The sequence below is a fragment of the Nomascus leucogenys genome, chromosome 12 (assembly GCF_006542625.1).
Source record: "Nomascus leucogenys isolate Asia chromosome 12, Asia_NLE_v1, whole genome shotgun sequence".
Lineage (NCBI taxonomy): Eukaryota > Metazoa > Chordata > Mammalia > Primates > Hylobatidae > Nomascus > Nomascus leucogenys.
This window is the reverse complement of record NC_044392.1, coordinates 710,389-736,128: the sequence shown is the minus strand read 5'-3', so window position 1 is coordinate 736,128 and position 25,740 is coordinate 710,389. Positions and strand designations below refer to the sequence as shown.

Sequence of the window (25,740 nt, the reverse complement as noted above, 5' to 3'; positions counted from 1 at the left end):
CATGGTACACGCACTGGCTTGTTTATTAGAAAAAGTCTTAGAGACTCAGTAAGGCACGAAGTCCAGGAAGGGGGCAGGGCCCCTGGGGGAGGTGACCAGGAACACCAGGGCCCCAGTGCCGGATGCCCCACTGTGGTGGGAGTTCCCCGCTCTAGAGCGGCTCTCTCCAGCAGCCCTGCTCCCGCGGAGCCTGAGGACAAGGGAGCCCTTTCATCGGAGATGCTGAGTATGGGCAACAGGGAGGAGGGGAAGGAAGAGGCAGCTCCACCGTGTGGGTGTGGCGCGGAGATGGGCCGCTGCAGGAGCCTGATGCTCCTCGGACCCTGAAGGCACTAAGACTAGGGGGCCCGGCTCAGGGGCAGGTCCTGGAGCTGGGGCAGGGGTGGGTGCTCAGCCTGGCTGATTGGTGTGGGGAGGGGGCAGGTTGGCTGTCACTGAGCCGAGAGGCACCAGGTGGCAGGAGGCACCAGGTAGCAGGCTGTGAGGCTGCCTCAGCTGAAGTCGCGGTTGCGCAGGAGGAGTGGGGCTACCAGGGTCCACAGGTAGAGGAGCAGCCCTGCCCAGCTGGCACAGATCTTCACCCACACAGCGGTCCACGTGCTGATCATCTTCCGGGTCTCGCCGGGCCTGGAACACACCATCTTCCCCATGAGCCTGGTGCCCAGTCTGGCGACCTCCATCTTGGCCCCTGGCCTTATGACCCAGTTGTGACCTGTGACCCTGACTTCAACTCTGGCTCTTACCCTGTAACTCCAGTCCATCTCTGACATTTTTAACACCCGGCCTTGTGACCGTGGACACAGCTCCTGACCTCTATTCCCACCCTGAGCCCAGTGTTGGTCCATGAGATCATGACCCGACTCCTGGTCTCCAACCTTGTGATCCTAATTCCGGGACCTCAATCCCAGCCTCTGAGCTGGGGACCCTGGAGCTCCTTAGTCCTGACCACTACCCTTGATTCTGACCTTTGATCCTGTAACTTAGGGGTGGCCCCTGACCTTATTACTGTCATTTAGCTCCTTGGCCTTGCCACTTCAATCCTGGCTTTATGACCTCCTACTCTCAATTTTCACTTTAACCAAATGACCAAATTTGTGGCACTAAATTACCACAATCCCAGCGCTAGACCTCATGACTTCTATCCTTGACCTTGTAACTTTGGTTCTGAACTCCACACCCTGATCCTAACCCTCCAACCATGAAGCCCGAATCTGACCCCACGCCCCACCGGCTACGCACTTGTACCAGTTGGTGAGCGTCATCATGACGTGCAGTGAGGCCAGCACCAGGCAGAAGTGGAAGAAGGAGTAGCTGTAGGTGACGCCGTCCTGCTCGTTGTCAAAGGCCCGGCCTTCACAGGCCGCCACCTGCTGCTGCTGCTGCGTGGCGTCTAGCATAGGTGGGCACTCCTCGGTCTGCATCAGGCTGTTCACCTGCCGGTGGTCTGAGGAGCGCACACTGCAGGGGAGGGAGGAAGGTGGGCAAATAGATAGCCCTGGCGTTGGTCATAACACTGGACACAAATGGTCCCAGAGCCTCAGAGGCCAGTGACCCGGTTACTGGGCCTGGGAGTTAACAAACTGCTTTGCCTCTCAACTCTACCCCTACCCCCACTCCCATTTTCTGTGTGACCTTGAGCAAAACACTTAACCTCTCTGAGCCTCTGACTCCTTGTCTGTAAAATAAGGGATAATTGTACCTCCTCTAGAGGGCTGCTGGGGGGACTAGATGGAATAATGATGTAAGGTCTCTAGCATAGTGCCTGGCACAGAATATCAATTCAATCAACAGTCACTGTTGTTAGGGTTGTTCCTTTGCCATTTCCATAAACACGTATTGAGTGCCTGATACTACAAAGCAGCATACCAGGTACTACATCCATTAAGAATGTTAATAATTAATCACGCTCGTTTGCCATTAATTTTAAGTTTCCATTTTATTAGTGTCAGGTGGTTTTACCAATGGCCTCCCTTTCCTTCACGCTTACACTAAAAAAAGGACAACAGTAATGATTGTATGTCATGCTTTTCTGTGATGAGCCTTGATGTTTTCAACAGAATTTGATAGTTTGACACATAAAAATTTTTGAAAAACCAACTCGCGTTTCCACAAAAAAAGTGAAAAGAAGGAGAGCTGGATTCCAGCCCCACCACCCCAGCAAAATGAGAAATCACCCTTGCTGTGAGTCAGTCCCTCTCCACCCTCTCCACACTCTCCACCCTCTCTACTCTAACCACCCTCTCCACCCTCTCCACCCTCTCCATCCTATCTACCAGATACCATATGGATATCTCATGCATGGGAGCCCAGATTGGGTGGTCCTGGCCCTCATGGGTCACATATGCTTCTTTGCTGCCTGTGCTTAAGAACCATGCTAAGAACAGACCTGCGCCCCTGGGCTCTCAGCAGTGCATGTGCCAGGGAGCTGTGGGTGTGGAAGCAGCAGGAAAAACAGCTGTGCCAGGTCAGGGAGGAGAAGGGACAGAGAACGAGGGGCAAGGAAAGAGTTCCAAGCTCCTCGGCCACCGGCCACCATGTGCTCATGGCCTCCTCCCTGGGTCTCAGTTTCCCTATCTGTAAAATGAAGGTCATCAAGCCAGGAGTGGCACACTCCTGTAATCCAAACACTTTGGCAGGCTGAGGTGGGAGGATCACTTGAGCCCAGGAGTTTGAGGCTACAGTGAGCTGTGATCGTGCCATTGCACTCCAGCCTGGGTGACAGAGGAAGACCCTGTCTCAAAAAAGAAAAGGGAGAGGAGGGGAAGGGGAGGGGAGAGGAGAGGAAAGGACACAGAGGTAATTCAAGCCTTTCCAGCTTGAAAAGGAATCAAATGTGACAAAGAGGACAGATGTTTATGAACTGTACAGAACTGGCTTGGAGAAAATGTTTTGAAAAAGGCCAAAACAGAAGAAAATGTGAAAGAGCCTTAAAATGTTCTAGCCCAGGGGCCTGGAGGCAGGGGTGCTGTTGGAACTGGGGTGGATGGATGGGGGAGATCAGGGGAGCAGAGCCAAGATTCCCTCTAGAGTTAAGGGCAGATGGAAAGTGGTGCTTGGAGAAATGCAGGGCCACAGGGAGGCAAACTCAGGGTCTGCCTGATCCGTGTAAACAAAAATTAAACCTAATCTTATGATCTAGTGACTCATAAGAACAGTCACCCACAGCTACCTAGTTGTGCAAATGTTCACAATATTATGTTCATGCTAATATACAAATGTTCACGCTAATATACAAATGTTCACAATATTATGCAAATGTTCACAATATTATGCAAATGTTCACAATATTATGCAACACTTAATCTGGCAAACTCCCAGCCTCAAGCGATCCTCCCACCTCAGCCTCCTTGGGCACTGGGACTAGGAGACGCACACCACCAGGCCTGACTAATTACAAAACCTTTTTTTTTAGAGACACTATGTTGCCAGGCTGGCCTTGAACTCCTGGGCCCAAGCAATCCTCCTGCTTCAGTCTGGCAAAGTGTTTGGATTACAAATAACCTACTACTTGCCAAGTTCCTTTCTAAGTGTTTTTGTTTTGTTTTGTTTTGTTAATTTTTAAAAAGAGACAGGGTCTCACTATGTTGCCCAGGCTGGTCTCAATCTCCTGGGCCAAAGAGATCCTCCCACCTCGCCCTCCCAAAGTGCTGCGGATTACAGGTGTGAGCCACCACGCCCGGCCCCTTTCTAAGTGTTTTACACATACCAGTTCATCTATAGCCCTTCAACAATCCAATGAGGAAGGTACTATTTTTATCTCTATTTTACAGACAAGGAAACGGAGGCCTAGAGAGGTTAAGTGACTTGCGCAGGATCACATAGCTAGTAAGTGGCAATGCCAGGCTCAAATGCAGACAGTCTGGCTGCAGAGTCCACACGGATAAGCACCTACTAAGATGCCCCTTTGAAAAGAGCCGCTGTGTGACCTTCAGCGTGAGCTGCCTTCTCTCAGGGGAGAGTGTGGGGTCACAGCCACATCCACTACAATGGAGGTTATCGTCCTCTTCTCATTGAGGAGGAAACAGGAGCTCAGAAAGGTTAAGCCACTTACCCCAAGCCACACAGCAGGTGAGAAACAGACCCTGGACCCACTCACCCCAGTCCATGCTCCTTCCCTGACCCCACAGCTGTCTGCACCCAACTGAACTGGCCCAGTATGCAGGAAGGGCCGTGAGCCAGGAGGCAAGGTCATGCCTGCCTCTGTCGCCCACTCATGCCATGCCCTTGGAGGGACTCAGTTTCCCCTCCTGCACAATGCAAGAGCTGGACACACTGAATGTGAAGAGCACCTTCCAGCTTGGTATCCTGGCTCCCACGCCCTCCCCTCACTCTGGCTCAGGGCCCCCAGTCAGGATCCTTCCCCAGAATCCAGACCTGGCCATACCTGATGAAGAGCGTGCACAGGAGGAAGATGATGAGGCCCACAATGCTCGGGGCATCCCACCACTGGGTCTCATAGCCCTCGGGGCCTGCCACGACCGTCTCATTGCCCAGCTGGGTTGGCAAGTGGGGGTTGCATTTCTGTTCTGGAGATGGGGGCACAATCACCCTCAGCCCATGCAGGCCGGGCCTAGGTAGCCAAGTGGCTCTGAGGATTGTTAGAGAGCCATCCCTAATAGACAGACAGATACACGGCCAACCACTCAAGTCCCAGCAACAGAGTGCTCAGCAGCCACAAGGGCAGAGAGACAACTCAGGAACAGACGGGGCCCTCCCACCTCATGGGAGGACTGAGTCTCAGAACGGGCTGGAACAGGGATGTCCCTGTCACCTGTGAGGGTCCCCAGCCCCACAGTAGGCTGACACTGATCCAGGAACGAGGCCAGGCCTCCTTGAGCCTGGGCCCATACTTACCAGGGACACTGGATAGGGCTGACCAGGTGACAAACATGGTGTAGAGGGTGATGACGGAGGCCTGCAGCAGACCCGAGTTGGGCTGGGCATCCTGGCAAGAGCCGTTCACTGGTAAGACCCCTGCCAGACCAGAGACACCCCACCCCACCCAGCCCACTCACACCAGCCAAGGGACCTCAGAAACTCCCACCCGCCGAGGATACCCCAGCACACCCCACTTAGGGAAAACACCAGCCAGGCCACCTACCACCCACCTCACTAACCAAAGGCTGAGTCCTAATTCTTCTTTCTCTTAACACCCCTCAGATTACTGCCCTCCTCCCCTGCTGAAACCCCATCTCATCACACTGAATTCCTTTATCTCCACCTGGCCCGCTGTGCTGCCCCACTCCTCCCTGCTCTCTGTCTGGAGAGCCTGCCCAGCCTCTCCCACTGCAAGGCCTTTGCCCTCGCTGTGCCCTCCCTCTGACATGTTCCTTCCCAGCATCTCCGCACACGCAGCCCCTCTTCAGTATTCAGACAGGACCCCCTCGGAGCCCTGGGAACCTGACTACGGCAGCCCTGCGCCTGCCAGCCACCTACCTTTCAGCCCACACCCTCTGTCATGTTCCGCATCGCACATATTACCCAAAATCACCTCACTGGGCCTAGTCCCCTGTTGCCTGTCCTTCCCCACCCCGCACCACACATGCACGTAAAAACATGAACCTAAACTCTGTGATTAAGAGCACAGGCAGCTAGGCATGGTGGCTCATGCCTGTAATCCCAGCGCTTTTGGAGGCTGAGGCGGGCAGATGGTTTGAAGTCAGAAGTTCAAGACCAGCCTGGCCAACATGGCAAGACCCTGTCTCTACTAAAAATACAAAAATTAGCTGGGTGTGGTGGTGGCTGCCTGTAATCCCAGCTACTCGGGAGGCTGAGGCAGAAGAATTGCTTGAACCTGGGAGGTGAAGGTTGGTTGCAGTAAGCTGAGATCACACCACTGCACTCCAGCCTAAGTGACAGAGCAAGATTCTGTCTCAAAAAAACAAAAACAAAAAAATTTTAGGCTGGGTGTGGTGGCTCATGCCTGTAATCCCAGCACTTTGGGAGGCTGAGGTGGGCAGATCACTGGTTACTTGGGAGGCTGAAGCACAAGAATCGCTTGAACCCGGGAGGCAGAGCTTGCAGTGAGCCGAGATTACACCCCTGCACTCCAGCCTGGGCAACAGAGCCAGACCCTGTGTCAAAAAAAAGAAAAGAAAAGAAAAGAAGGAAAGAAAAGAAGGAAGGAAAGAAGAAAGAAAGAAAGAAAGAAAGAAAGAAAGAAAGAAAGAAAGAAAGAAAGAAAGAAAGAAAGAAAGAAAGAAAGAAAGAAAGAAAGAAAGAAGAAAACCAGAGCACAGACTCTGGAGCCAGCCTGCGTGGGTTCGAATCCCAGCTCCCCATGTGACCTTGGCTAGGCCTCTTTTCTAAGCCTTCATTTCCTCATCTGTAAAGTGAGGATGAGGATGGTGTGAGGATCAAATAACATGTCCGAGGCCACTAACTACTGGCTATCATCATTATTCCTCCTCCCCTTCCTCACGGCCATATCCCCAACATCTAGAAGAGGGCTTGGTACACAGGAAGTGCTCAAGAGGTATTTGCTGGATAATTACTGATTGCTGTGTGACCTGGGACACAGACTTCACCTTCGCTGGGCTTCAACTTTTCTTACGGGGAAATGAGGCTCTGACCAGAAGGGAGGTTCCCAGCCTTTCTGCTAAAGACCCCTGAAGACTCCCTAAGCCCCTGAAGCCGCTGGTGTGCTGAGATCTCAAACCGCAAAGCACCGCTGGACTCAGAAGGGGCAAGCGGTACTTTCTGAAGAACATGCAGCTCCTCTGGGAGCTCCTGCCCATTATTCCAGATGGTCTTGGATTGGAAATGTGAACCTGCACCTTCCTACACTACTTCCAGAGTGTCTAGGAATCACCGCTCAGGGACTCCCCCTAATGTTCTACTGATTTGCATAAAAACAAAGATGACAACAATAATAACTACAATAATAGCTAATGTCTGAGGGAAATCTACAGGCCAGGCATGGAGTGTTTACAAATAGGATCTCAATCCTGAGAATAACTCCAGCAGTAGGTCTTATTACCTCCATTTAATATTTGAGAGGCAGAGAGAGGTTGGGGCATCTCCTAAAGACACGCAGCATGAAGCCGTGAGAGCCCGACTGTAACCTGGGGACGCTGACCTGGAAGCCCACACGCTCGGGCCGAGCCTCCGTGATGACAGCCCCAGGACCCAGGTTCCTGCAAGAAGTCCCACCCACTAAGGGGCCGGGCCTCAGGCCGGGGAGGGACAGGCAGGCTCACCTGCACCTTGGGCAGGACAGCAGCGATGGACACGCAGACACAGAAGGTGAGGTTGAGGCTGATGAAGACCTTGCCCTCGTGGCAGCCGCCGGGCTCAGTGTAGTAGATGAACATCAGTGCCACGGCCGCGATCGACAGCAAGTAGAAGAGGAGAGTGAAGAAGAAGAGGCCTGGCCACAGGGGTAGTGAGAGGGTAGGCAGGGGGTGAGGCAGGAGGAATAGGGACCCCTGCTCCCTCGAGGGACCCTGTGGGCAGCTCTCCCCCTCTCCAGCTCTCGGTTTCCCCACTTGAAGAATGACGTCACTGCCTTTCACCAACACCTTTGTGAGTCATTGCCCCACCCTCAGCTAACATGATTCACTTGCTACCTTGTAATAAGGGAATTGTAACAATAAATACAATGAACTCAAAACAGTCTTGCAAAAACTGAACGAGGTACAGGCTGTTGACCTGCCCTCCCTGTCCGAGAGAGACGGGCAAGTTTAGGGAGGTGTGAAAACCAAACAGCACCCAGGTGAGCCTTTCTCCTCGTTGTGTTCAGAACTGAAAGAACCAGGGACTCACCCTGCTACTGGGGTTTCAGGGACCAGGTGTCACTTGAAGTTCAGCCTGGGCACCACCAAAAGGGCTTCACACACTACTGGCTGTGTGGACTGTGTGCTGTTGCTCCCACCCGGCAGGAACCCCCAAACAAGACCCCTCCAAGGCCTCTCCAGGTCAGCTCTCCTCGGATCCCCCGGAAGACACCCCAGGATCAGCTGGCACCCCCATCTCCCTGGGACAATTGGAATCTTGCCCTAAGGCAGTGGCTGCTAGAGACGCCCCCCAGTTTTATCTAGCTTCAGGGACCCTCGATTTCTCAGGCAGCCCCAGCCCCGCCCAGGCTCCAGTCCCCACACGGAGGCAGGGTGGCAGCACTGACCTGCATACCAGGCGCGGGAATCGCACTCCTCGGCCTTGCCCAGCCACCGCTGGTTCCAGGAGTGCGCAAAGTCGATGAGCAGCACCAGCTGGATGAGGATGAAGAGGAAGGAGCCCACGACGCCAAAGTAGAACCAGACTGGGTGGGGAGAGGGGAGTGAGGCGAGGAGGGTCCCTCTCTCACATCTACTCGTTCAACAAGCGTTTTCCGCTACGCCCTGCACCGGGGACACTGAGAAGAACAGAGTCCCTGCCCTCAGGGAGCCCCCAGCTACACACAGAGGGCAGGATATGGGTCGGGGCAAGGCAGCTCCCCCGACCCCTGGGTTGCACAAAGGTCGTGTGACCAAGCACCACAGTGCTGGTGGGGAGCGAGGACCCAGCCAGCAGCCTGGGGTCTGTGTGCCCCAACAAAGAGCAGCCCCACCACGTTCCTCCAACCTGCCGCCCCACCTCCCTCCCCACAGCCCCCCATGCCTCCTGCCAAGTCCACCTACTGTTGGTGAAGGAGCCATCAGGGATGTAGAAGGCACCCACGGTGAGGCCCACCAGGATCAGGAACTTAAAGAACCAAAACCTATGGAAGCGGTGGGGGGATGGACAAGGAAGCTGAGTGCAGGCAGGGAAACTGGAAGCCAGACTGGGCCTGGCCCCAGAGCCCCCACCCACAAAGAGCAGGTGCTGGGAGGGGTGAGGGTGGGCTTTCTGGTGGTCTGATGGGCACAGGAAGTCTCTCCTGGCCCTGGAAAAAACCCTAAGGGGCAGGAGGAAGGACCAAGCAGTGGTGAGGGTGGCCACCCAGGTCCAGCCCCAGCTGCGTCACTGAAGTGCTGCGGGGCCTGAGGCTTGCTGCCACCCTTTCTGAGCCTTACTCTTCATCTGAGAAATGGATATAACTCAGAGCTGTTCTCCATGCTGTGCCCCCCCGTGGCTCCTGAGTCTGGGGGTAGGGTCTGCAGATCCCTGGACGGGCAGAGGAGCGGGCAAGGCACTGGGGAAAGGTCCCAGGGTGCAGGCAGGGACCCCTCTCTCACCCATTCTGGATGGCAGCCCGGGGGTCCCGGCTGCTGTTCACGCAGAGCATGAGCAGCGTGAAGAAGAAGAAGAAGGCCGCCGTGGCGAAGCACATGCGGTAGACAGCGCGGTAGCCAAGCAGGGAGCCACAGTCGATGTGGCCCTGCAGGACGGTGGGGATCCCGGCCCCCTCCTCACACACCCAGGGCAGCTGTGGAGACAGACAGAGCAGCGTCAAAGCCCCACCCCACACAGAACCCTGGCAGCTCCCTTTATAAACCAGAGCCCTGGTCTCCCAAGGCCGGCCAGGAAAGAGGCTCTCCCAGCAGGGGCTGGACCAGGCAGGAGGGGAGCCCCTCACCTCTGTCTCCACTGCCTCCACCTCCATTCCTAGTCCTCTCTGGGGCGGAAGCCCTGGGAGGGAGCTCCCCAGTTACATTTTGTTATTGTTCACTTCCCACAGCCTCAGGAACTACTGCACTGTCTAAAGCAGGGGTTCCCAAAGTGTTCTCCACCCACCACCTACATCAGAACCACCTGAGATGCTTGGGAAAACAGAGATTCTGTGGCCCCTCTCCCATGGAATAGACCCTCAAGGTGGGGTCTGAGAATCTGCATTTCTACAAACTCCCCAGGGAATCTTGTCTTTTTACACACTAAAATGTGTATAAGGGACCTACGGTGATGCCCACATCCCCCTGGGTCTGTGCTAGGCTGTAAAACACTGAGATGAAGGGAAGAGTTAGGAGCCCCAACCTGGGCTTGAGCACTAAGAGGGAGAAGAGCATCCCCTAGGCCAGTGTCCAGGGGGGCAATAATGATTAATAAGATTTTCCAAGGAGACTGTGGCCTAAGAGAAAGAAGAATCCCCCCAAGAGGCTCAAGCCCTCCTCCCCTCATTTCCAACCTCAGATCATCAGTGCACCCAAACACCCTGCCTCCTCTTCCGGATGAGCTGTGACCCCAAGCCTGGGCCCTCTATCCTGGAGCCACTGAGGCCCCTCACTGGAGGCTGCCCTGCCTCCCCTGGGGCTCTCACCTTGTAGAGCTGACTCTCCACGCCCGGGCTCAGCATAATGATGGACACCAGCACCCCCAGGAAGAGGAAGAACGTGAAGATGAGGCGGCTCACGGTGGAGTTGCGGCTGGCGGGGCAGCAGCTGCACAGGATGCAGGGGGCAGAGCCGCAGAGGCAGGACGCCTGCGGGATGGCACTGTTACTCTCCCCTCTGCCCTTCACCGCCCAAGCTCACACCTCTCACCACCTGCCCAGAGGTCGGTGCATCTGTGCTGTGCTAGGCAGGAGCACACTGTTCCCCAGACACCAGCCCATTGAACTTTCAGGTCCGAGAGGGAGGCTGAGTCATATAGGACTACACAGCCAGTAACCACAGCACCCAGATTCAAACCTGGGTCTATCTCAAGTGATACTGTGGCTTGAAAGACAGAGCCAGCCGAGGTCACACTGTTTCTTACTTACAGGGAGGGAGAGTAGTCTAAAAAAAAAAATCACAAGGCCAGCTGTCACCGATTACCTCTGTGACCTTATACAACTCACTCACCCTCTCTCGGTGTCCTCTATTTGTAACAGAGCGGTATGTACTCCCCACAAAGCAGTTGTGAGAGTGAAACAGAAATTCCAAATTGTAGCCCCCTTGGGCTCCCTTTCCCCTTCCCCGCTTATTTTTTCCCTGCGGGACTTCCTGCTGTCAGCGAGGCTTTATGTTTTGTCAGCCTCCGCTTTCCAGCAGGGCAGGAATTTTTGCGTTTTGTTCATTGTGGTATTCCTAGAAATTGGAACAGTGCCTGTCACACAGCAGGAGCTTACAGGCTGTCTGTTGAAGGAATATGAAGTGTTTAGCATAGTACCAGCCACATGTTAAGACCTCAGAAAACAGCAAGTGCGTAATACACATCAGCTGGATGAACGGAATGATTTTTTCGGCTCTGAGGCTATGCCAGCACTAGACAGCAGGTGGCAGTCTAACCCTTTCCCTCTCCGGGGTCCCCTGCACGAGTGGCGGTCGGCCCTTCACCCGGGCTGGCTGCAATCGTTCAGGGGCTGGTGGTGACACAGTATGACACACCTGAAAAGGAGACTCACCCTCCTGGGAGCCCAGTCTACAGCCCAGCCTTTAAGGAAACAGGCCCCACATCCAGATACCTCTGGTAAACTTTATCTTCCCCCAAACAGCCCCTACTCCTCACCCAGAGATTTAAGAGGCTGGAGAGCAAGACACAGGTCTCGCCTTCCTGGAGCTTACACAAGCAGGAAAAGCACTAAACAAAGCATGACTCACATCGTGACAAGCGCTAAGAAGGACACGTACCCACTGCCAGAAGTGTGCTAATGCCAGAAGGGTGGCATGTCAGGGAAGCCCTCCTTGAAGAAGTGACTTTTAAGCTGAGAGCAGGCCAGGCGCGGTGGCTCACACCTGTAATCCCAGCATTTTGGGAGGCCAAGGCAGGAGGATCGCTTGAGCCCAGGAGTTGGAGAATAGCCTGGGCAGGATAGCGAGACCGTATCTTTTAAAAACAAGGGTTTTCTTCTTTTTTTTTTTTTTTTTTTTTTTTTTTTGAGACAGGGTCTTGCTCTGTCACCCAGGCTGGAGTGCAGTGGCGCAATCTCAGCTCACTACAACTTCTGCCTCCTGGGCTCAAGCCATCCTCCCACCTCAGCCTCCTGAGTAGCTGGGACTACAAGCACACACCACCATGACTGGTTAATTTTTGTATTTTTTGTAGAGACAGAGTTTCCCCACGTTGCCCAGACTGGTCTCAAACTCCCGGGCTCAAGCAATCTGCCCGCCTCAGCCTCCCAAAGTGCTGGGATTATAGGCGTGAGCCACTGCACCTGGCCTTTTAAAAAGAAATTTTTAAAATAAAATAATAAGCTGAGAGCAGAGGGATGAGGAGACACTGCCAGACCAAAGGGAGTAAAGAAAGTTCCAGACAGGTGGCACTGGGGTGGGTAGGGGCTGGGCATTTGAGGAATTTAAGAAGGCCCTCGTGGCCAAAGCTTGGTGAGCAGACAGTCAGCGGTGAGTATGAGGTCAGACAGGCTGGCAAGGCCAGACCACATAGGCACCAGCAGTCAGGAACGGGACCCTGGTTTTCATCCTAAGAGCAGTGGATGAAATCATTCAGGGGCTGGAGCCAAGGGTCAGGCATTGAAAGATGAGCTTTGAAGAGAGCAGGCTGGCAGGGGCCCCTTGCTCCTCAGAGACCTCTGCTCTTCTTTCTGGACTGGTCACAAGGCACACAGCACACCCTGCTGGGGGGATCTGCCTCCCCTCTTACTCTCCCCCAGACTAGAAATGCTCCTCGCCTATCTCTCATTCACACAGATGCTAAACAAAATGCTTTGGAAACGAAACTATTTCTCATGGTCTAAATCAAAACAGTCCACCTGTCCAACAACTTCTGGTTACGTCTTGCAGCTGCCACCCCAAGACCTGCCTCCTATCCGTGGCTGTCTTTGGTGGGTGAGAGGATAAGAAAAGCCTGAAAAATGTTTTAGAGGCCATAAAGCAGTGGTCCCAAACCTTTCTGGCACCAGGAGCCAATTTCAGGGAAGACACTTTTTCCACAGATGGCAGCAGGGGTGCTGGCAGGGGGCAGATATGGTTTTGGGATGAAACTGTTCCACCTCTGATCATCAGGCATTAGATCCTTATAAGAAGCACGCAACTTGGATCCCTCGCTTGCACAGTTCGCAACAGGGTTTGCACTCATATGAGAATCTAATGCTGCCAATGATCTGACAGGAGGTGGAGCTCAGGTGGTAATGCTTGTTCACCTGCTGTTCACGTCCTGCTGTGTGGCCCAGTTCTTAACAGGCCATGGATAGATACTGGTCCATGGCCCAGGGTTTGGGGACCCCTGCTATAAAGAACATTCTGGGTATCAGTTAGAGCAGGTTATTAGTCCCATTTTACAGACATGGAAATTGAGACCAGAGGGGCTAAGAGACTTACCAGAGGTCACACAGCAAGTTGATAACAGCACTGAGATTCAAGTGGTATTAGTGACAGCTACCATTTACGAAGGGTTGCTCAGTCCCAGGCACTGTGATAAGCACTTTATCTACATTAAGCTTCACTGATGCTATGAATTGTGTGGTCACTTTCCATTTTCAAATGGGAAAACTGAGACAGAGAGGTGGCATGACCAAAGTCACACGGCAAGTGAGCTGAGGAGCTGGGATGCAAATTCAGATCTGTGTGCACCAAGGGCCAGGCTCTGCCTACAGGACTACACTAGTTCCCAGCTCGCTAATTCACTGACGGTCATCTCATTTAATTTAAATACATCCCAGTGATGAAAAAACAAACAAACAAAAAACCCAAGACCAGAAAACCAAGGGAGGCCAGTGGGTACTGATCTCAGGAGCCAGGTGCCCGGGTGCCCTGTCAGGTCCCGACGCTGGCTTGTTACCACTTAATTTCAGTTTGAGACATCTGAGACACAAGAAAGCTGTTCTGCTTTCAGAGAGCTTGGCCTTTCAGTTCGCTCTGGTTCTTAAAGATCAAAATCCAGGTGTTCCTGATGCCTGAAACCTCAGGATTTCCAAGGGCCTCATCAGCAGCCAGAGAGACCAGGTCAAAGAGAAAAACAGACACTGCTTCCAGAGCATCCTTGGAAATGTTTATCCACCTTAGTCCATTCACCCCACCCCAGAATGGCTCCTAGAAGAACCTCTTCCATTTGACCAAAATGCCATTTTATATATATTTAAATCTCTTCCTACAGAAAGGCCAGACCACTGGAGTAAGGGCAGGTGTGTGCACATATATACAAACACATGGAAATTCATTGTGGCACTGATCATAATAGGAAAATAATAGGGGAAAAAAATTTTTTTGAGACAGGGTCTCGTTCTGTCACCCAGGCTAGAGTGCAGTGGTACCATCTCAGCTCACTGCAACCTCTACCTCCAGGGCTCAAGCAATCCTCCCACCTCAGCCTCCTGAGTAGCTGGGACCACAGGCACCAGCCACAATGCCCAGCTAATTTTTCTTTTTGGTTTCTTGGTTTTTGTTTCAAGAAAGGGTCTGGCTCTGTCACTCAGGATGGAGTGCAGTGGTGTGATCTCAGCTCACTGAAGCCTCAACCTCCTGGGCTCAAGCGATCCTCCTACCTCAGCCTCCCAAATAGCTGGGACCACAGGCATGCACCACCACACCCAGCTAATTTTTGTATTTTTTTGGTAGAGACAGGGTTTTCTCATGTTGGCCAGGCTGGTCTTGAACTCCTGGGCTCAAGGGATCCTCCCACCTTGGCCTCCCAAAGTGCTGGGATTATAGGCATGAGCCACCATGACTGGCCATTAGGGGAAAATTGAAAATAACAAAACACCCATCAATACATCATGGTACTCCATAAAACGGATTCCTCTGCTGAATGGGGCAAATATGTAGGTAACATTTAACTTGGGTACATTTAATTGTATATAAATAATACTTCCATTAAGTTAAATTTACAATTATAAAAATAAAGATTTTTATATAAAGAAAAAACTTAAATAAGCTTTGGATTTTGTGAGCCTATTGGAGTCTCAAGAAACTACAAATAACCTCAATGTCTAACACCTGGGACAGCCCACCTGGGACAGCCCACCTGGGACAGCACACCTGGGACAGCACACCTGGGGACAGCACACCTGGGACAGCACACCTGGGGCAGCACACCTGGGACAGCACACCTGGGACAGCCCACCTGGGGCAGCCCACCTGGGACAGCACACCTGGGACAGCCCACCTGGGACAGCACACCTGGGCAGCCCCTGGGCAGCCCACCTGGGACAGCACACCTGGGACAGCACACCTGGGGCAGCCACCTGGGCAGCACACCTGGGCAGCACACCTGGGACAGCCACCTGGGGCAGCACACCTGGGGCAGCACACCTGGGACAGCAACCTGGGACAGCACACCTGGGGCAGCCCACCTGGGACAGCACACCTGGGGCAGCACACCTGGGACAGCACACCTGGGGCAGCCCACCTGGGGCAGCACACCTGGGACAGCACACCTGGGACAGCACACCTGGGGCAGCACACCTGGGACAGCACACCTGGGGACAGCACACCTGGGACAGCACACCTGGGGCAGCACACCTGGGGCAGCACACCTGGGGCAGCCCACCTGGGACAGCACACCTGGGACAGCACACCTGGGGCAGCCCACCTGGGGCAGCACACCTGGGGCAGCACACCTGGGGCAGCCCACCTGGGACAGCCCACCTGGGGCAGCACACCTGGGGCAGCCCACCTGGGGCAGCACACCTGGGGCAGCCACCTGGGGCAGCACACCTGGGGCAGCACACCTGGGGAAGCACACCTGGGACAGCCCACCTGGGGCAGCACACCTGGGGACAGCCGTGGCCCTTTCACTCCATGGAATGCTACAGAGCCAGAAAGATGGACTCCCCGGCTACAGAGCAACATGGAATAATGCTCATGACGCAGTGTAAAAGGAAGGCAGACTGGGAAGCTGTCCCCATACTCTGATAACAACCACTCCCCTCTTCCTGCAGATGCACTCAAGGGCAGCAACAGAAAAGCCCCAGAACAGTTACAGTGGCTGAATCTTAGCACCAGCCCAGGTTCTCAGAATGGAGAACTCAGAATTTAAGCCCCCGGCCTTAGTCTTACAGCTGCAAGGTTCCTTGGCATTCAACCAATCCATTCTCTTTCCAACGAAGAACCACCCAGAAAGCATCTGGCCATCCTCTGCTGCTTGCACACTGCCAATGACAAGGAGCTCACTACCTCCCAAGGCAAGGCAGATAGCTCTGGAGACTTGAGTGGTTTGGCATTATGTGAACAGGCTGTCACTGAGTCATTCATATTGTCTCCTGGTTGTCCTCAGAGCCAGGGACAGAAGTTCGTAGAACCACTCGTAGGGTGTTGGGTGGGTAGGGGAGGCAGCTGAGGGCTGGATGAATTTTTCTATTTAAAACAAACTGGCTATCTGGGCGTGGTGGTTCATGCCTGTAATCCCAGCACTTTGAGAAGCCGACACAGGCAGATTACTTGAGCTCAGGAGTTTGAGACCATCCTGCCAACATGGTGAAACCCCGTCTCTACTAAAAATACAAAAATTAGCCAGGCATGATGGCAGACACTTGTAATCCCAGCTACTTAGGAGGTTGAGGCAGAAGACTCGCTTGAACCCAGGAGGCAGAAGTTTCAGTGAGCTGAATCGCACCACTGCACTCCAGCCTGGGTGACACAGCATAAGTTCGCCTCAAAAAATAATAAAACAAAATAAAATAAAACAAAGTGACCCTCCACTTCTGGATATATATCCAAAAGAAATGAAGCAGGGACTCACATATTTACACACCCATGTTCATAGCAGAATTATTCACAGTAGCCATAAGGTGAAAACAAGCTAAATGTCCATTGGTGGATGAGATGAATGGATAAACAAAATGTGGCATATCCATATCCATAAAATAGAATATTATTCCTTCTTAAAAAGGAATGAGGCCAGATGCGGAGGCTCATGGGTGTAATCCCTGCACTTTGGGAGGCCAAGGCGGGCGGATCACCTGAGGTCAGGAGTTCGAGACCAGCCTGGCCAACATGGTGAAACCCTATCTCTACTAAAAATACAAAAAAATTAGCCAGGCATGGTGGTGTGTGCCTATAGTCCCAGCTACTCAGGAGGCTGAGGCAAGAGAACTGCTTGAACCCGGGAGGTGGAAGTTGCAATGAGCCGAGATTGTGCCATTGCACTCCAGCCTGGGCAACAAAGCAGGACTCCGCCTCAGAAAAAAAAAAAAAAAAAAAAAGAATGAAATTTTGACACATGGTATAACATGGATGAACCCTCAGGGCATTATGCTAAGTGAAATAAGCCAGACACCAAAGAACAAATATTGTTTGACTCCACTTAGACAGAGAGAGTAGCCAAACTCATAGAGAAAAGCAGTGAATTGGTGGTTACTAGGGGCTGGGGAGTTACTGTTTAGTGGGAGTTTCAGTCTGGGAAGATGAAAAAGTTCTGGAGAAGGATGGTGGTGATGGTTGCATAACAGTGTCAGTGTACTTAATGCTACACTTAAAAATTGTTAAAATGGTATATTTTATGTTATGCATCTTTTACCTCAATTTTTTTAAAAGGGAGGGGGCAGGGAGTTTTCAAAGAGGAGCAGGAAGAGGGGAGAAGGGTATTCCCAGCAAAGAGAATGACACGTGCAGAGCTACAGGGACACTGTATTTTCAGGGCAGCTGAAAAGGTGAGAAAAGCTGCAGAGGTCATGGAAGTGGTGGCCAATGTCCCTGTATGCCATGTCAGGGAGTCTGGACTTCACCCTGAAAGCAATGGGGAATGATTGTGAAAGAAGAGGAATGACAGCAGATTTGCATTTTAGAAATATCACTTTGATCACAAAAAGACAGGTCAGAGGGTGGTGTGTGGTATCTTTGGGGGAAGGGAGGAGAGTCAGGGGCTGTTGTCAGTAATCCAGATGAGGGCTGACAGTAAGAAGATGTTCTGGAGTTACCGTGTGCCTTAGCTGGCACTACTTCTGACAATGCCATTCATTTGAGATTAATTTTTATTAGGGTTGTATTTATTAGATCTCCATTTTAATATACATGTCTTCTAAAATAAATTACAGGCTGGGTGTGGTGGCTCACGCCTGTAATCCCAGCACTTTGGGAGGCCGAGGCTGGTGGATAACTTGAGATCAGGAGTTCGAGACCAGCCTGGCCAACATGGTGAAACCCTGTCTCTATTAAAAACACAAAAATTAGCCAGGCGTGGTGGCGCACGCCTATAATCCCAGCTACTCGGGAGGCTGAGGCAGGAGAATCACTTGAACCTGGAGGCAGAGGTTGCAGTGAACCAGAATGGTGCCACTGCACTCCAGTCTGGACAACAGAGCAAGATTTCATCTCAAAAAAAAAAGCAAAATAAAATAAAATAAAATAACATACAAACTCCTTGAAGACTAAAATAAAAGGTTAAAAGAGTAAATTTTTTAACATATATTTCGTCACAATTTTAAAAATGCAAAACTGGCCTGGGCAAGCATGCACCTTGCCGCCCTCATGAACAACTCTGTAACTGGCTGAGCCGCCCCAGGGCTAGTCAAAACACAGTAGAGAAGAGGTCAGCTGGAAATGTCCCAAGGTACACTTATTTCCTCCATGCAGTGCCAAGAATGCAGGTCCTAACGCTGGCTCTGCCATAACTTGTAATCTGACCTCAGGCAAGTCTCTCCTCCCCTCCATGGGACTCAGTTTCCTCATCTGTAAAATGGTCTCCTGGGGCAGGAGAGTACAGTGGCTCAGAGCCCAGTCTCTATAGTTAGGCAGCCCTGGGTCTCACTGGCTTCAGCACTTCCTTGCATGTAGTCTTGAGTCATGTACTACTGTGGGGTGTTTATGGACCGGCCACTGCACACCAGCTTGGTGCTAAATATGCAGCTGTGCTAACCTCAGTCCCATTTAATCCTCACAACAGGCTAAGGGGCAGACACCATTGTTTTCTCCACTTTACAGACAAGGGGATGGGTAAAGTGACTGCCCACAGTCACAGAGATGCGAAGAGGCAAAGCTAGGATCCGAGTCCAGTGGTCTGACCCAAAGGCCTTTCACACTCCCTAGGATGTACAAGACCCTCCTGAAATCTTTGCAGACAGCCGAGTCATCACGTGCCGGCGGCTTGCCTGGTGGCCCCATTCTCTGTGGACCCATCTTACCTCCCCATCCAAAGCAGGACCCACCTTCAGCCCAGTTCACCTTCAGCCCAGTTCCAATGCTGAGAAGCACAATCAGCAGATGAGTCACACCTGGGAGGGTACAAAAATCTTCCCCACTGACCCATGCATGCAAAAAAATACCTCCTGAAGTTGCCCAGAAACCCCACATAGAACTTGACTCCTGTGCAGCAACTCTTCACTGCAACAGGACGGTACTGGTGTCCAGCATTGCCCAGCTACACCACTTAATGTTGTGTGGCTGTGGAGAAGTCACCTTCACTCTCTGAGCCAGTTTCCTCATCTGTGAAATGGGAACAATATTAACTGCCCCAGTGGGGTCTTTATGAGGATTAAATGGAAGGAGATATATATATACACACACACACACACACACATACTGCTCACTACTGTATGGGGCCTAGGCCACTGCTGGACAGCTTCATGCAGCGAGTGTTGGGATAGTTATCTGTAAAATGGGCTAACGATTTCATAGGGTGGAGGAGGTGGGGAGAGCCAATGAGATGGCATGGTGAGGGGCTTGGAACAGTACCTGGCTCAGTAAATGTCAGAGGCCAGAACATCAGTAAATGTCAGAGGCCAGAACCCCAAGGGGATGGCACTGAAGGGAGGGCTGGGTCCCTTGCTGATATTATTCACTAAGTTATCTCCCAATTCTTCCCTGGACCAGCCCTGTGCCTCAGGCAGCCAAGATGTAGGGAAGGGAGGGAAGGTGTGGGCAGAAGCCTGGACCAGGAATCAGATGTTGACCCTAACTATGCAGTTCTCCACCCTTTCCCTGTGCAACCTTAGGCAAGTCAGCTGTCTTCTCCAGGCCACAGTCTTCTCATCTGTCAACAGATGGTTTGAGCAGACCTATCTGCTCTCAGCATTGTAGAATGCTGTGACTCAGAGACCAGCACTTGGCTTTGCATTGTCTCCAAATGGAATTCTCCACCCACCTTTCCTTGATGTTAGCAATAATTCCCACAGGCAGCACTCACGATGTGCCAGGAGCTGTGCCTCATCTCCCAACAGCATTGTGAGAAAGGCCCTGTTACTGTCAACTGCCAGATGGGGTGACCAAGGCACACAGGGCTGGCAGGCTGCCCCTCAACATCTCCACCCCCAGGCCAGCCCAGCAGGGCCTGTGCCTCACCAGGAGCAACCGATGGAAATCAGGTCCACTGTGGAAGCTCTGCCTCCCTCACCAGGAAGCAAACCCTTGTTGGCAGAGACTTGGCCCAAACCTTGAATTCTTTGGGCTGGGAGGGATTTCAGGCACCAGCTTGATTCCTCCTCCTGCACACGCACACACACACGAAAAATGGAGGCCTAGTGAAGCAAGAGGCTCTCTTGCCTCTCGGTGCTATGATCTCATTCTCAGAAAATGGCTGTGAAGCAAATCTCTAGACCCCCAGCTCTCCCCTACGCCTCCTCCTCCCCCCCCTCTCTCTCTCTCTCTCTCACACACACACACACACACACACACACACACACACACACACCCGTCAGGGACAAAGGAAAGCGAGTCCCGACATTCAGCAGCCGCTGGAGCCCGTTCTCCCTCTCAGGGCCTCTTTGTGTGGGGCCAGAGGGGGAGGGGGCTGCCTGCATGAACCTCAGATTTAATGAGGGGAAGAGGGAAGGAGAGGGGGGCTGGGGAAAGGGAAGGGAGAACGGGCCTCCCAGCCGGGGTCTTGCTGGAGCCCCTGCCCTCCGCGGCTGCAGCTACAGCACAGAGGCTGGCCTCCCCCCAGGTCCCGAACCCGCGACCGGGCACTCCCCGCGCACACCCGAACCTCCCTCGATTCCTGCTCTCCCAACCCAGAGTTCCGCCCGGTGGTCCGTGACGACCCGCACCCGCCTCACTCGAGGGCAGCTAAGAAAGTCCGGGGCTCCCTCCCCTCCCATCCCAGTCTCCGCGCTGGGGCCCAGAGAGGGGTCCGGGGCGAGCAGGGGACGTGCCTGGGAGGCAGCGCGAGCCGGACTGAGGACGGTAACGGGACCGCAGAGAGACTGAGGGACGGACGGGCAGACGGACAGAAGGACAGTCGGACGAACGACGGACAGAGACAGGAACCAGACAAATACGAACGGCCAGGCGGAGCCCGAGCGACAGGACAGGCGGACGGGCAGGCGGCCAGAGGGGTGGGCAGGGCACTCCCAGGAGGCACGGGGCCCGGCCGACCCGCACGCAGAACCAGGGCGTCCGGGACGGGGACAGACGCCACCCCGAGGACCGCCCCAAGGGGGGAGACGAGGGTCCACAGAGCTGCCCCGACCCCGGGCTCCAGGCTCAGTCTCTGCAGGTCCCGGGAGGGCGCCCGCCGAGGGCACTCGCCTCCTGCCCGCGGACACCCGAGCCGGGACCGCAGCTGCCCGGCGCCTGCCGGCCAGGACGGAGCGCGGGGACGGGGGCAGCGGGATCCGGAGGCCGAGCGAAGGTCCGGGAGGGCGAGCAGGCGGGACACCGGCCCAGAAAGACAAGTTCGCAGGAAGGAAAAAGACGAAACTACTCGGAGCAGAACAGAAGAAAGTGAGGGACGCAGCAGGAACGGGCGGCGCGGGCGGGCGCCGGGGTCGGGACTCACGCAGCTGAGCAGGGAGCAGGCTCCCAGGCAGGCCCCCATGGCGGCGGCTCCGGGCTGCGGGCGCCCGGGGCTGGGCGCGGGGAGCGGACCTCGGGATCCGGGTGCCGGGCCTGGCCCCTCCCCGGCCCCGGCCCCGCCCCGGCCCCGCCCCACCTACCGAAGCCGCTCGACGCTTTCCGGCGGCGCTCGGGGCCTCCGCAGACTCACCTGGGGCAGGTGCGCCGGGAGGGACCCCAGGGGAAGGGGGCGGTCGGGGATTCCCGCGGCCACGCGAGCCGCGCGGCCTGATCCAACCCTGGCCCGGGCTCGCATCCTGCTCCAAAGCGAGCGTTCGGAAATCGACTTCGGTTTGAGCCCGTGTGACCTCAGGACACTGTCACCCTTGGGAACAGAAGCCAAGAGGTGGTCACCGCTGACTCCTCAGTGCTTGGCGCAGAGCCTCTGCTCAATACGTAGATGCTGAGGTTGAATGCTGAATGACTGGATAAAGAAACTTCGGCAAGTCACTGCACCTCTCTGAGCCTCAATTTCCCGGTCTGTAAAGTGAGGATACATACCTCACAGGGTGGTTACAACACATGGTAGGTGCTTGACAAATGTAAGCCCCCATCGTCACTGTTTTCTTCTTCTTCCTTTTTAAGAGAGAGGGTCTTGCTCTGTCACCCAGGCTGGAGTGCAGTGGTGCAATCATAGCTCACTGCAGCCTCGACCTCCTGGGCTCAAGTGATCCTCCTGCTTCAGGCTCCTGAGTAGCTGGGACTACAGGTGCATGCCACCATGCCCACCTACTGCTTCTTCTAAGACCCCAGCCTCTCACTCTAAACCCATCTTGCCTTCTCTCCATCTGTTCTTCAAACTCCACTGACTCCCAACAGCCTGCTGGGGGCTACTCACTCCCTACAGCCACCCCTGCTTGGTGGCTTATCACTCCCTAGGGAGCCCGAACTGGTCCCTAGCTAAGGAGGTCAGAAGGCGGGGAGGGGCGGCCACATTCCTGACAGATGGCTCTCCAGGGGTAGGTGTGAGAGACCCAGAAGTAGGGCTCTGTAATTAGTCTCCCTTCACCCTTAGCCCTGTCCTCAGCCACCTCTGGACAAGATAATGTTAGGGAAAGAAGTCTCTGTGCCTCGAAGCTGGCCCCAGGGCCAAAGAGCTGGTTGACTGCATCCTTGGGTGATTCACTGGACGCCAGGCTTAGCCATTAATTGCACCAGGACTGTTCCACAAACACACCCTACACTTTCCCTCCTCCGCACTTTTGCCCACACAATGCCTCCTCTTTTTTTTTTTTTTTTTTTTGAGACAGGGTCTCATTCTGTCACCCAGGCGGGAATACAGTAGCCCAATCATAGCTCACTGCAGCTTCAACCTCCTGGACCCAAGTGATCCTCCCACCTCAGCCTCCCAAGTAGCTGGGACCACCAGTGTGTACTACCACACCTGGCTAATTTTTTAAAAATTTTGTGTGGAGATGAGGTCTCCTTATGTTGCCCAGGCTGGTCTTGAACTCCTGGGCTTAAGCAATCCTCCTGCCTTGGCCTCCCAAAGTGCTGGTATTACAGATGTGAGGCACTGCACCTGGCAGATGCCCTCCTCTTGAAGGTCCTTCTCCTTATCCCTGTTTCTCTCCTTTGAAGCTTGCTCACATGCCATACCTCTCAGTGAAGACAGCCACCACCATCATCCCCAGCCCACTACCTGGCTCCATTAAGAATGAACATCCTCCCGATTCCCCCAATTCTCCAAACAATATGGGCCTCCCTTATGGCCTCACAAACAACCCGAGCACATGCCCAACTTTCCCCCATGGTACAATTTGAGCCCCACAACAGCCCTGAGAAGTCGATTAATTCCCCACCCACTCATTTACAGATGAGGAAACCAAGGAACAAAGAAGTAGTGACACGCAAAATGTAAATCAAGCATTGAATAAACGTTGACTGTGATCACTGTGGTTGTTGGTACTGTTGCTGAAGGCCACACGGCTCAGAAGAAACAGAGCTGGAAGGCCACCTGGCCTGGCTTTCACCCTGATGTCCTACTGCTTCCCTTGTTCAAGTAGAGGTGACAATATCTAGTCTTCCTGTTTTTCTGTCCAGTAATATTTCAGTCCTTCCCTAACCCGAGGCCTTTAAGGGACTGAGAGCCACCCAAGAACGGTCTGCTCTCTGGCTACCCCCTCTCCTACCCAGAGCACAGTACAGGGCCTGGCACACAGCCAGGCAGTGAATGCTTGCTGGATGAATGTCTGACCTTTTACCATAAGTCCACTTTCCTCCTTCTGCTGTGACTGACAGTCTGATCCAAAAACAGCCCCTACACAGTCATCTTCTGCACAGAAATCCTTTAGACTGAAATGCCACCAAGCACTCTCAGGTGAGCCCCCCTCACATGCTCCCATCTCAGGGTCAGCTCCTTGGACACTTCTGCTCCAAGAGCTGAATTTTTCACCCCCAACCCCTCCCTATCCATGACCTAGAACAGTAGAAAGCACCCAAGACCCAGAGGACCAACCCCTGGGATTCTTGTTCTGCCACAGATGACCGTGCCCCATGCCATCCTTGGGGGGCCACTTCACCCCACAAGGGGTATCCGTCCATCCCCTTCCCTGAAATAGGGAGGGTCATTCTGTTTAACCTCACAGAGCAAGTGTGAGCATCTGCAAAAACATTCTCAGAAATAAGCAGTTATCTGCAAGGAACGAGGGATTAAGATGACTGTATGTGTGAAGGGACAGCCACTCTGGCTTCAGGCTAAAATTTTCCAGAGCAAGGTAATACGCTGCCACTGTCCTGGCCTCCTGCCTGCCCAAGACCAAGGCTGGCTGGGCTCTCACATGCCCAGCACGGAGGGCGTAACTCACTGTGTGGCTGGGTCCCGGTGACTCCTCCTCTCTCAGTCTCATGCTTCTCATCTGTAAAATAAAGATAAGTTTTTTTTACCCCAGCTATCTCAGGGGACTACCGAGGAGATGAAATAAGGACATAGAGAAAGAGCTTCATTTCTTGGTGTCCTGGCCAGCCCATCAGCATTTACTCCCAGATTTGAACCTCCTGCATGGGGCCAGAGTAGCTCTGTCTCTTGCACCCCCAAAAGCACAGTCACAGTCAGCAGCAAGTCACCCAACCACCACTCTGAGCCTCACTGGAGGGTTGGAATTCAGGATTCAGCTTCTCCACCCAATGCCATGTAAACCATGTCCCTTGAAATAAACATGAAAGGGTCATTTGGTCCATTGCCCTGTGCCCATCGCCCAGCCCAGACAGATGCTCAACTCCAGTTCCCAAAGGAAGCAGCCTCTGATTTCTTGGACCACCCACCCCAAGGTTCTCTAATCTGATCTCACTGGGCCTGAGTTTTCAGATCTGCAACATATGAATGAACTCCTGCCCCGACCCCAGTGCCCCCAGTCCATTCTCACCCCATCCCCTCTTACCATCCTTCCATCCATGAGGACTCAGATGTGTGCCGGCTTTGAGCCTCCTATCCCTTGGGCTTCGCTGTCTGTACTGGCCTCTATTTCCTGCTTCTGACCCATTTACAGAGCAGGGCTGAGGCCATCCCTTATGAATATGCATATAGGATAATGAGAGCTTGGGATTGGGGGAGCATCTGAGGAGAAGTATTCACATAGGCACCATCCACTCTGCTCTCCCCATAAACACCCCCCAACCAAGGCTGTCCTTCTTCACAAAGCATGCGTGGGATTTCGGAGCAAAAGCTAAAGTAACAATAATCATATTCACAGCAAGCATTTCTAAGAGCTTACAACATGCCAGGCACTCTGCTGAGATTATCTCCTTTAAGATGCATTTAAGGTAGGAACTATTGCCCCCATTTAGCAAATAAGGAAATCGATGCTCCAAGAAGTTAGGTAACTTGTACATAAATCATATGGGGAACATGCACAGTGATCACGTGCAGAGCCAGGGTGGAACCCAGGTTTTCTCAGGAGAACTGGAATTCCAAAGCTGGCGCTCTAAACCCCTGCTGCCCAGATGTTCAGGGCCAAGCCAGGAGCCCTAAGCGGTCATGGGGCCACATCTGGATCTCACGTGCCAGCAGATGAGCCCACAGTGGTCTTAGGTGATTTTGTGAAAGGACCCAGGTCCTGGCAGGGACTCTATCTGGAAGGTATGGAGACAGGCAGACACAATATGCGTTTACACGTGTGCAGGCACACAGTGATGCAAGCTCGAGCATGTACACACACAGGGTGTTCTGTGTGCATGGATGTAACTGTGTGGGGTGGGGGTACCCCTGTGGCTGCCCAGTGTATGTGCCTCTGTGCTGCTCTGG

General features: G+C 53.5%; 1 protein-coding gene across 4 annotated transcripts; it reads right to left on the bottom strand.

Moving 5' to 3' along the window:
* SERINC2 (serine incorporator 2) lies at positions 1-25,264 on the bottom strand. Of its 4 annotated transcripts, none has more exons than XM_003276345.2 (11): positions 24,878-25,264; positions 24,305-24,355; positions 10,175-10,336; positions 9,156-9,346; positions 8,619-8,698; positions 8,123-8,260; positions 7,200-7,369; positions 4,855-4,945; positions 4,385-4,526; positions 1,240-1,458; positions 1-627 (listed from the first exon to the last, which is right to left on the bottom strand). In XM_003276345.2, the coding sequence occupies exons 1-11, from the start codon at positions 24,890-24,892 to the stop codon at positions 492-494; spliced, it is 1,395 nt and encodes a 464-aa protein (XP_003276393.1). In that variant the 5' UTR covers positions 24,893-25,264; the 3' UTR covers positions 1-491. The 4 variants fall into 4 exon arrangements, with proteins under 4 accessions (XP_003276393.1, XP_003276394.1, XP_030679137.1 ...); XM_003276346.2 differs by lacking the exons at positions 24,305-24,355; positions 24,878-25,264 and adding exons at positions 18,875-18,909; positions 20,007-20,941; XM_030823277.1 differs by lacking the exons at positions 24,305-24,355; positions 24,878-25,264 and adding an exon at positions 21,442-21,630.
* Between the last annotated feature and the right edge of the window lie 476 nt (positions 25,265-25,740).

Bases quoted from the DNA above. Each gene is read 5' to 3' on its own strand.
- SERINC2 (XM_003276345.2), bottom strand. The intron at 10,337-24,304 runs GTGAGTTACGCC...GCCATCCCGCAG, and splicing joins CACCGGGACCCAGCCACACA to GCGTCCTGCCTCTGCGGCTC. The intron at 9,347-10,174 runs GTGAGAGCCCCA...CTGTCTCCACAG, and splicing joins TGGAGAGTCAGCTCTACAAG to CTGCCCTGGGTGTGTGAGGA.